The 12105-nt window shown below is 33.6% G+C and overlaps 1 protein-coding gene across 1 annotated transcript in view; it reads left to right on the top strand.

Annotated features, from left to right (window-relative positions):
- Positions 1-11526, top strand: part of DCN (decorin) — a 37182-nt gene extending 25656 nt beyond the window's left edge. The window contains exons 4-8 of the mRNA XM_082751887.1: positions 3112-3325; positions 3545-3658; positions 5127-5220; positions 9548-9686; positions 10732-11526. Of these exons, the coding sequence (XP_082608013.1) occupies positions 3112-3325; positions 3545-3658; positions 5127-5220; positions 9548-9686; positions 10732-10926 (756 nt within the window). The 3' untranslated portion in view covers positions 10927-11526. The remainder of the gene's footprint in view (positions 1-3111; positions 3326-3544; positions 3659-5126; positions 5221-9547; positions 9687-10731) is intronic.
- Positions 11527-12105: the final 579 nt, after the last annotated feature.

Genomic DNA, 12105 nt, shown 5'->3' with positions numbered 1-12105 from the left:
ATAAGAGCTGCAAAAGCTATGCTATACATATCATGCTATATATGCGTTTTCCTATCCATAGGATAAGAGTGTGAGCTGGTGTCATCCCTCCCCTCCCCCCCCCCCCCTTTATTTATTTATTTATTTTTAAAAGAATCATCTTTATTCCTTCCACCAAGAAAAGGAAGCATGGAAGAAGATAGATTAAAAAAATAATAATAATCAGTTCCTGTGACTCCATTTCAGTATTACCCTAAGCTGTCACATTTCCATTTCTTAGGTTTGCCAAATTATTCCATACTAGCAGCATTGCAAGTGCTAGCTACGGTTCAAGCACTTTCAGCACTTTCAGATTGACTCTCATTTTAACCTCTGAGAATTGCTTGCCCTGCACAAAATTAGTATATGGAGCTGTCCTATAGCAAAATGAATATAATAACGTCCCACCATGCCATCTGGGCTATATTCAGGAAACTTAGTCCATGTGCATTTTTTTTTTTTTTTTATTTTTGTCTAACATCCCTTCCTCAATAACATTGCCTGCAGATGTTTTCCCTCAGATTTTCTTCTCTAGTTCCTGTTTTCACTGACCTCTAAATTCCCCTGAGTTTTTCATTTAATTTTATTGTGTTTTGTTTTAACTTTTGTTACATGCAAACCATACGGGACACATTCTGAGGAAAATAAACAGCAGCACTCCAAAGCTAATAACTTCTTTCTTTAAGCCTTGCATATAATAGAGTTATTGTGAAGTAGGAAAGAAACCCATGGGCATGGCTGGCCAGGTGCTCTGCTGGTGTGTTATCATTTGCTGTTGCTCCGGGAGACAGTAAAACTTCTCTTGCAAATTCTGATGTGTGGGCTTGTTTTTTCTTTAAATCAGCACAGTGGTGTGAAAAATAATGTAGGTTTAAAATAGGAGGAACAGGGTCTTAGGCAGCATGATGCAAGAGAGAACTGATGTTCTGGTACAAAGAAATTGAAAACTACAGGCTTGTGATACTTTTCCAATACTTTTCCAGCTTATATCACCATAGATATGTTACCACAGTGAAAGTATTTTTAAGTATACCTTTGAGAAATATCATCTTTTCTAAATGAGATAGGTTTTCTGAATGTTTGAATAAAAAAATGTTTTGTGTGTTTCTGCAAGATAACATGATCATATTCAGGAAAGCATTGGCAAAGCAGAACAGAATAATCCTAAATACATGGACAGTTTCTGGTTTTGGTCAGGACTAACAGTTGTTCTTGGAAGAGCTTTAGCTATTCTCTGAACAGAATATTTACATTACAGGGCCTATCTGAATATATACCTGCCTGTTTCCAGTGAGAAGTATTTTGTATCAGAACATCAGCTGTGATAATCAAACCAAAAGGATTTTTATCTAAAAAGAAAACACGTTAAAACAGATAAGAAATAATAATAATAATAAGTTAAGGAAATATTTAGCTGAAATAAATAAACATTACAAAGCAGGATATAGGATAAAAATTACAAGTGCTCACAAGCCTAAACTCATTGAATATTGGTTTAAATATTTATGGAAAATAAAACTATGGTAAAATCAACAACAACAGCAAAAGAATGTATTTAGCAGTAGCTCATTCATTTATTCCATTATTATAATAAGAACAACGAGAGAGATTAATCTGTATAATTCAAGTTGTACTCTTCACAATAACTATATGTTTCCTGTGTCCTAATACCTGCAGTTAGTTTTAGTACACTAAGGGGAGAAGCTACATCCGTCTCCAAATTCTTACAATTTTCTCTTAGGAAACCAAAATTGATGTGTTCTTATGGAAGTTCTAATAACAGTCTGAAATACAAGAGAGCTGTGGCTGTAGCTTCCTCTGACCAATCTATTTATTTTGGGAGAGGTTTATTGTTAGTGAAATACTCTGCTGAACTGTGAATGACCTTTTCTACCTCCTCTTGAAAATGTGGCATTGCTAGCTAACATTCAAAATTAAAAACAGATCTGCTCAACTCTATGCATACTCAGAGAAACCATGTACAGAACACACAGCTTGCTTTGCTCAGGATGAACTGCAAGAGAAGTCCGTTAGGGGAGAAACAAGCATCAAATACAATTTTATACTATTTTCTTACCCCTCTTTCAATTTTCTTGATAGGTAGGTGCTGACACAGATACCAATAAAAGTTTAATTCTGAAAACATTAAAAAAGTATTAAGATACACTGAATGTTAACTATAATATATGCAATATCATTTTGGGGGAGTGTATGAACAACTATTGTCTTCTGTTTCTGAAAAATGGCATGATGGAGTTAGTTAACAAAAATGCTCTATAGTTTTTTTCCAGTAATAAGTGTAAACAGATAATGCTATCCATATCTATATAGTCCATTATACCTAATTCACTGCACAAATATGTAAAGCTGTACGTCTTATAAGTAGATAGTAAACAGATGTTATAAGATTCATTCTCATATTTGTTATACCTGAAATCTTTTCCATTAGCCTTAATTACATTTCTGGCAGTAATGGGACTTTGCCTCTTTTATGTCATAGTTGATTAATCAATATAAGTCAGTGGTAAAGTAAAATTTCAAAAAATGGAGATCACCTATTTTAAAATGGAGACCACCTATTACAGTTAACAGAGTTTTCATGGAGGCCTCCCTTCCCTGACTGTACAGGGATCTAATTTTCTTACAGTTACCCAGAGTCTATATATCACAGTTAGGGGGAAAATAAATTAGATTCCTACACAGAAGAAAAAAACAACACTGCTTCCCCACTTATCTGCCTGGAGGGGTGAGGGAGGGGGTGGGGGGTGGGTGAGGTGTTAAGACAAATAGAACATTTTAATTTTATATGAATGTGGATATAAATTATGATTCTTCTGGGTGTTAACAGAAGATGCATATACCTCAGCAATGAAGTACCTTTTGTAGTTATTTTTAAGCCTTGTTTATCTTTTACTGTTCCAGTAGTCCTTAATCTATTTATTTTAGTACTGCATTGTATTTTCTTCAGTTCACTAGACTGGCTAAAAAATGATCAAAAGACACCAGAAAACAATAAGTATTTGTTTTTAATATTTCATTCTTAAGATAATTTTCCAGTAACCATGTAAGATCTCCTTCATTATTATTCCGCAGGCATTAATCCTTGTTAACAACAAAATCAGCAAAATAAGCCCAGCAGCTTTTGCTCCGCTGAAGAAACTGGAAAGACTTTACCTGTCCAAAAATAACCTGAAGGAACTTCCAGAAAACATGCCAAAGTCTCTTCAAGAGATACGGGCTCACGAAAATGAGATCTCCAAGTTGAGGAAAGCAGTCTTTAATGGACTGAATCAAGTGATTGTCTTAGGTAAGAGCATAATAAATTGTAACAAAATCAACACAGTGTATTAAGATGTTGTTCTTAGTTCACTCAGTAATTTTATACATAAAATCTATATACATATAGAAAGCCAAGAAAAGTAATGAATTGTACCTCCAAATTAGCTTTGATCTATTAGAGATCTGAAGTTTAATGGACGTTGATACATAAACTGAAGCACAGCTCAATAACATCTTTTATTGGCAGAACTAGGCACAAATCCACTCAAGAGCTCTGGCATTGAAAATGGAGCTTTTCAGGGGATGAAGAGGCTTTCCTATATCCGTATCGCAGACACCAACATTACTAGCATCCCAAAAGGTAAGGACTTCAGTGAATATTTGAGAGATCTACATAGGTGTAAGATGGTGACTTTTAGTCAGCTCATGAAACTTTAACATCAATAAATTATGGAAGTCTTTAGAGTATACACTACTTGACTGCTATAAAATAAAATTAATAAAATAAAATAAAATATAAAACAGCTCATTTTTTGGTCAGTTGGCTTTTATTTGCTTGAAAAAAAAAATATTGTTTTACCCTTATGAGAAGCTCCACAAGAGGTATACTGTCAAAAGTAAGCCATTTTATTTTCTTTTGTTTTCCTTGTCTCATGCTTAAAATAAAGTGGAAGAATGTTTTCACCCTCCAACTTTGGTTTGTAAACCTGATCAACATTATACAGATGTAAACCCCCCCAGAATTAACTGAAGCTCTACAAGCATAAAATCATCCTTCCATGAGTCTGTGGAGCTGAAGCCAAAAGACATACAAAACAGAAACAAATGTAAAACAGAAACGTTTTCAATTTTTAAAAGCATTTCATTGTAAATTAGGAAGGAAGGAAGGAAGGAAGGAAGGAAGGAAGGAAGGAAGGAAGGAAGGAAGGAGGGAGGGAGGGAGGGAGGGAGGGAGGGAGGGAGGGAAGGAAGGAGGGAGGGAGGGAAAGAAGGAAGGAAGGAAGGAAGGAAGGAGGGAGGGAGGGAGGGAGGGAGGGAGGGAGGGAAGGAAGGAAGGAAGGAAGGAAGGAAGGAAGGAAGGAAGGAAGGAAGGAAGGAAGGAAGGAAGGAAGGAAGGAAGGAAGGAAGGAAGGAAGGAAGGTTGGTTGGTTCCAATACAGAGGACATTATATTCAATTTATTCATTCTTCAGCCAGCAGAATGTTTTGAAGTAGCTCTACTTTTTTGAAAGTTAATACTAGTTGTTTCTTTCTTGCCACATTTCCTGTTTTGGCCCTTCCTTTGGGGAAACTCCGATAGTTAAAATATGTGGTAGCATTTTTTTTTTCCCTGAAAAACAAAATTTGCACACTAATATGTACCCCACTAAAAATAACATTAACATTGCTTTTCCTCATCTATGTAATCTCATTTTCTGCTGTTATTATTTATTAAATATCTAGGCACGAAGTGTTTATATATTTTTATACATGCATAGTCTGGCTAAAATGAAGACTCTCTTACACTATTGTATATGTCTTATTTATATAATCAGAAAGGCTAGAATTCATATCTATGAAAAACTTTGTTTAACTGCTTCTTAAGAATTAAATGCACTTTGATGACCTTAGGAGCTTGGACTTATTTCATGCCAAATAAATTGTTACTAGCAGCATCCAGATCCCCTGATTGTGAAAGTGCTTTGTTCTATTCATTGTTCTTGCCAAGTCTGCTAAAAATCATTTTTGTAACTGTAAAAGGAGCCTCAGCATAAAACAAGTCCATTAAAATGAATAGATAAATAAAATACAGTTTTATCAAAAGTAATTTTATGATGTTCCCTATCTCAGGACTTCCTCCATCCCTTACTGAACTTCATCTTGATGGCAACAAAATCAGCAAAATTGATGCTGAAGGCCTGTCTGGACTCACCAACTTGGCTAAGTAATAATTCATTTTGTCTTTTTACATATAAATGTTAGTTGAAATTATAACCATCACAGATACATTTAGAAAACATAATTATGGGCTTCATCAGCATTATTATCACTGGAGCAGTAAATAGCTTAGCACAAAAATCTCCTAAGGACTTGTGCACTGAAATAACAGATCAAAACACTTTTTCTAACTACACTTCACAATTATTTTCAGTTATGAATGATGTATGCCAGGGACAACTATTTCTTTGATTTAAAAACAAACAAAAAAAAACAAACAACAACAACGACAAAATAAAAATAAAGAAAGCAATTAAAGTTGTTTGTTATGTCATACTTCCTTCATTGTATTTCCATTGGTAATTTAGGCAGTTTATGTGGGACATAGCTTATGCAAATTCTTCTGGAAACTGAGGAAAAACTACAGGAGAATTAACAGACCTTTTGCCAATGTTTCCTCTGTTTCTCAAAAAAGACAAGTTTGTAATGAATCCAATAATATGATAAAACAAAACAAAACAAAAAACGTACAATGCAAATGAAAAAGGTTCACCATATTTCGTGGTGATTATACCTTGGCAATATGTGAATCTGTTGTTGAATAAATTTCTCTAGTTGTTGAAAAGTATAAGGAGAATTCCTGAAGAACAGTTGTAGACATACTGAATTATTTGTGAATTCGTTCACATTAAATAACGTGCTAAAATATGAAAATGAGCCTGTAATACATGGTCTTTTAATACCATGATACTTTAAAACACTTCTATGAAAATGGAGGTGTACTTGATCTACAAGACTATTACTCAAATTATTGGATCCAATCCATCAGACAAATGATTAACTTTGAATAAATAAATAAACAAACCACCTTAACAAACCATCTTAATTTCTTAGGTAGACGGTAATTTATTTTACTGTGGGGAGGTGTGCTGTCCTTCAGATGATGCAGTTTTTCTGCTTTTTGACATTAATCTTTGGAAATCATGGGTAATATTGTTGGAATTCCTTCCTTAGACATAAAGCAGCATGTAGAAGTGCTAATGGACTGCTAAAAATATCTGTCCCTGTGCTGCTGCCATTGTGGTTGTGCTGTACTGAGAAACAAGATACTCTGCTGATTGTGGTGTGGAAATGTGGAGCTGTTCTGAGTTGGCACCAGTTTTTAAATTGTTCTCTGGCCTGCAGTCAAGCAAGAAATCTAAGCATTGTCAGAAATCTTCTTTTGCAAAGCTGTAAAGTAAGGCAAAATACAGACCTGGTGAAAAAGGAGGGCATTGGACATAACACAGCAGACATGTAGAAAGAAGGGAGCAAAGAGAGAGCTACAGAACAGCATTGGGGATAAATCTAAAGGAAAATATGATTCTTCTTCCAGTTCAACAAAAATAAGTTACCCAAAAATTATTTTTATTTATGTGCTTAAGACTTCAGAAACATGCGTGAGACCACTCTCCTGGATTGTATCAACAGTGCTCAAGAGTCTAATAGTTGCCCTAAAATACAGTCAGCCTATGAGAAACATTTTTATTTTATTTTATTTTTCATGCGTGTGTGTGTTTTAAATCATAAACTATTCCATGCATGAACTTGGTGTAGATCTACCATTTATTTTCTCTTGAATTCTTGCATTCTAACAGACCACCAATAATTCTCCTTTTGTTTGTTTGTTTTCCTTGTAAAAATACTCTTATGTCTTTCAAAAGTTTTCATATAATGCTGGAGTGGGATATATACATATATATATATATGTATATGTATATATATATGTATATATGTATATATATATATATATATATCTCAAGAATGTAGACTGAACAAAGACTTTCCTGGTTTCATTGAGGAAGGAGCTCCACAGGGGAGTACACACATTATACAAATATTGTTATTAAAATCTAGATCCTATTAAATCTACTGAAAAGATCTAGCTGCATACATTTCAAGCTTTGAATAATGCAGTTTCTTAAAGTGCATATAACAAAAAGTTGACTGTTGGAGAAAAAAGAATATGAAAAAGATCTGAGAATTTCTTCCATTTTTAGATGTGGCTTTGTTGATGTGGAATGCTGTAATTAAATGAGCTGAAACACTATGTTAACAATTCATTAAAGGAAATAAAATTTGTCAATGTAGTAAGCAAGAGTCACTTTCCAATGTCCTCCCATTTTTACCATGTGGGTAAAAAATGGTAGGGGGAGAGGAGGAATGAAGATCATATTATTTCCTATTAATTATTTATTCTTAGTCAACCTGTGCTTTACATAGGAATCTTGTCTTATTTCATTTGTAAACAAAGCCCCAAGTGACTGATAGTTCATTCACATTTAGATGAGATGAAATTACACGTAATTTCACTGCTTATGAGTTAGATTTATTTATTTATTTATAATAATAGGAGTCTATATTTAGTATAGACTCCTCCAGTTTTACTCTTCCTCAAAAGCTTTTCCCTGCATGAGCTAATCCAGAGCTGGATCTTTTCCATATTTAATATCTCTAAATGGGTTACTTTTTCTTCAACAGACAAATATGAGAGTCAGTCCTGCTTTTCTCATGCTGTTCTCCCTAGTTATGAGACATCTGCTTATAGACCTGCATATAAAGTGAGAATTCGGATACGTGTTCACTAAGAACTTATAGTCTTCTGCCTAAATTTTGTCTTTGTTTTTTTTTTTTTTTTCTGTTTTTGTTTGTTTGTTTGTTTGTTTGTTTTTCTTTTTTTTACTCTTTATATCTGCTCCCGAAAGCCTTTGTAATTCTGTGGATCTCCAGGCCAAATTGCAAACTGCTCTGTAGAAACAAATCTCCCAAGTTTTATTAAAACTTAAGCTACTCTTCTCTACAGGAATTTTGTTCTAATAACTTTAAAATTAGATTAATAAAAAATTTTCCCTACCAAAATCTAGTAAAAATAAAGGGTGCTGTGAATTGATCTCCGAGTAAATGAAATCCTCATTGATGTGAATGGGAGATCTCATTAAGCTTTCCTTTGTCTTTTAATAATATGATAACTTTTCAATATTTAAATAATAAAAAATATTTAAATATTTAAAATATTTAAATATTTAAAATTATTACTGTTTATGCATAACATTAGCTAGCAAGATCTTTCTTTGACTGTTTATCCCTAAAAGAAAATTTCTGAAATGTGTTTCTGTTCTTGTACATTCCTATTTCTAGAAACATCTCTGCTATAAATATCAAGAAAGAATTTTTAGTTCTGTGATTTTGTACTAGATCCAGATTCTGCCTTCTGAAACAGGCACAAGCTACAAAGAATTACGGTAGATTGCTGTGAATCAGACTTTCTTTAAATTCGTCCATAGCAAATTATTTTATCATAGGGATTCTGATCACCTATATTAAATTATTTAATTGTTTCAGCTATTAGTAGGCCACATACTTTTTTCTCAAAATTATAAAAGGATTGCCTAAATAAAAATAATAAATAAATAACCCAAACTAGATGATGTATATCTAGCTTTTAGAGAGGTAATTTTCTCAAAGGACAGCACGCTTACTGACAACAACTGCAGAATTACCACTGAATTCCTTACTGCAACACAGAACATTGTAACTTATGAGTGTCTTGAAAAAAAAAACACAAATCAATAAATACACAGTCTGATGATTGCAAATTTAAATTGTGTTAACACAGAGACGTGCAGATAGAACTAGGTTTTCCAAACTGGACATAAATTGTGTTAATAAACCAAGAACATGAAGTATAAATTGGGAGGGATGATTCAGTGTTTAAAGGTCTGGTTTGGAACATGAGGAAAATGTGTAATGTCCCACTTCTGTGTCCTGATGAGCAGATCATCACATATGACTCAGCTCCAGTTTCCAGTTTGCCACATGGCTCTTAACTCATGCGTATTTTGGGATGTGGTGAAGATTTAAAATTAACAGTTCTGGTCACCATGGGTTATGTATTTTGACAAGAAAGTTAAAGCCAGTGCTCCTAAAGTCCTGCAAGAAACTTTTATTCAGCTTTTAAAGAAAGGCCAATGGTTATGGGGTTATACATTACTATGTATATTACTGATGCCACAGAAAGATGCCATACAATGGCATCAGTAATATAAGTTATGAAAGTATGCAGTACCATGGACAAAGGTTGAATGAACTAGTGATAATTATGATAGATCTTATCAGATGTCAGACATTTAAATGTACTTTTCTAAACTAGTTCTTTTGGTGAGTCTAAACTTCATGCATAATTAGCCTGGTCATTCCTACTGCAGTAGTATATAGATGTAAACACTCGAAGAAATATGATAAAGTGGGCAAGTTTGACATCATTTTTTATTTGTATTTTTATTTATTTTCTGCAGATTGGGTCTCAGCTTCAACAGTATTTCTTCAGTTGAAAACGGCTCTCTTAACAACGTACCTCATCTGAGAGAGCTTCATCTGAATAACAATGAACTTGTCAGAGTACCTAGTGGGCTGGGTGAACACAAATATATACAGGTATGGTTTATTATACTGCCTCAGAGAGCAATATTTGGAAGACTCTGTGTGATATGTATATATGGTTATTCAGTTTTGAACAGAAAAGTATTTGTGCAAGAGGTAACTTGATTCAAGTTTTGTAAACCATTGAATTGTTATAGAAAAATTGCAAAATACGGGGGTACTCATTCTGGTTTTTGTGTGGGTGTAGCTATGGAGGTGTGTAGACCTGTAGGCATTAATTTGTATCTCTAAGGGTAAAAAACAAATACGGAATTATTCGTGTATTCTTATTTCTTCTTTGCTCAGAAAACCTGCTTACTGAGAACATTTCTTCCATTGTTTTTGTTTGTTTGTTTTGTTTGATTTGACTCAGTGTCATTTTTTATTTTTTCCCAAGAACCATCCCTTTGGTACCCTACAAAACCATGCCTTTGGGAAGGCAAAGATAAGAAATATATATTTCAAACCAGTAATATTCTTAAGCTCTGTGTAACTGATCTGCAAGAACCAGCTGAAATCTGTCTTCACTTAAACTGAGGTTTTACAGTAAAGAAAACTCCGCAAGAATGAAGACTCCCAAATGGAAATTGCTGCCTGAGTTTACCTTGGGAAAACTCATCAGAAATAGTTTCTATGGAGCAAATTAACCATCCGCTCTTTTAATTATTATTAGCAATTAATTTTGGAGTCATGAGAGAAAGTTGGAGAGAAACCAATCAACACCAAATACATTTTTTATATACAGCACATGCTTCTGAACCACAGCACTATATTAATAATATAACATTTGACTTCCCTTTCAGTTACAGTGTAATCAAATGATAGTATTACTACTGGACTCCCTTGCAGGATTTCTGTTTTTTCTCTAGAAATTATTTCTAATTTGGTATAATCTAGGTATTTCAAAAAGTAAGAAGAATCAAATGTTTGTTTGGAAAAGTGGGTGTTTTGTCAGTCTGTATAGTATTGCACAATGCTAACCAAGTATTTGACATTAAATGATTTATGTTATTTGCCACAGAAGCTTTATTTCTCACTTCTGCATTTCAATACTTTTCAGGTGGTCTATCTTCATAACAACAAAATTGCTTCCGTTGGTATCAACGACTTTTGCCCTCTTGGATACAACACCAAAAAGGCAACGTATTCCGGTGTGAGTCTCTTCAGCAACCCTGTGCAATACTGGGAAATCCAGCCCTCTGCTTTCCGGTGTATCCATGAACGCTCTGCAATACAGATTGGAAATTACAAATAGATTTCTAAAGATGGGGTTCAGTTGTATTTCAGCTAAAGTACCTATTTAGGTAATAGGCCTGTTCAAAAAATTGTTGCTAACAATTATTGCCAAATACCAGAAAGTTTACTTCAAAGTGGAGATGATCCATTGATGTAAAATAAATTAATCATTGCAGATCTACAAGATAAAACATGCCATCAAAAAAGAATTACTGACTGTGCTTTAAACTGACTTATTTCAGCCTTCTTTTCCAGCATGCTTTCTGTGGTAATTTTTGGTTTGCTGAATGCTACAGTTCTTCAGATTCCACTGTATATGAGATTCGGAGTAAATATTTGTCAAGTTATGATATATAAAAAAGAAAAAAAAAAGATAGTGATTGAGCATATTTTTATAGCCACACAAGACAAATAGAGGAAAAAAGGACTCTCAAGTCATTTTGAGACTTGAGAAGGTGAGAGTTACCTCCTTTAAATTTATTTCAAGCCCTGGAGGTTTTAAAATATCACTATAATACTAAGCTAATTCTGAATGTATCTATTTAGCAAAGGCAAATAAAATTGTTGCTAATGTCATTATTTTGGAAAAAAATAAAAATAAATTCAAATTGTACACATAGTTTTTTTAAGTTTGACATTCTTTTAGAGCATTGCTATTCAGGATTAGTCTAACATAATCCTAGTGAACAAAATAAGTGGTCTGCGGTACAAAACCTATAACCTATGTCTGGAGCTCAATTACTACATTTCCTTAGGGATAATCTCTCTTAACTTAGTCACAAGAGTAGTTTCACTGACTTCAGTGAGGTTGCTTTGCAGACAAAGGTATTAGGGTTTGTCCATTGGTATAAATCCATGTATATATCTAAAACAAAAATAGTAACAATTCCCTGTTAACTTGTTCTACATTGTACATTTGTCATCATTGTTTACTGATTTGGGTTCTTCAACACTGTTTTTAACTGTTGAGCAGAGATATGCAGGCTCCCTATCTGATGAATTTGTGGAATTTAAATTATGAGCAAAAACAGAAGAATAGCAAAAATAATAAGAATAAAAATAAAATAAAAATTGCAAGGCCTATCTGGACTTTGCTGGGACACCATTTGTAGAAGTATCTTCTGAGAATGATTTGAAGCTGTGCAAATTGAGATTCTTCAAAACATTGTAATGGGTAGCAAACACATCAAAGGTAGGC

This window comes from Aythya marila (assembly GCF_965140915.1).
Source record: "Aythya marila genome assembly, chromosome: 1".
In the NCBI taxonomy this organism is placed as follows: domain Eukaryota; kingdom Metazoa; phylum Chordata; class Aves; order Anseriformes; family Anatidae; genus Aythya; species Aythya marila.
The sequence above is the reverse complement of the archived record's forward strand: the minus strand, read 5'-3'. Positions and strand labels throughout refer to the sequence as shown.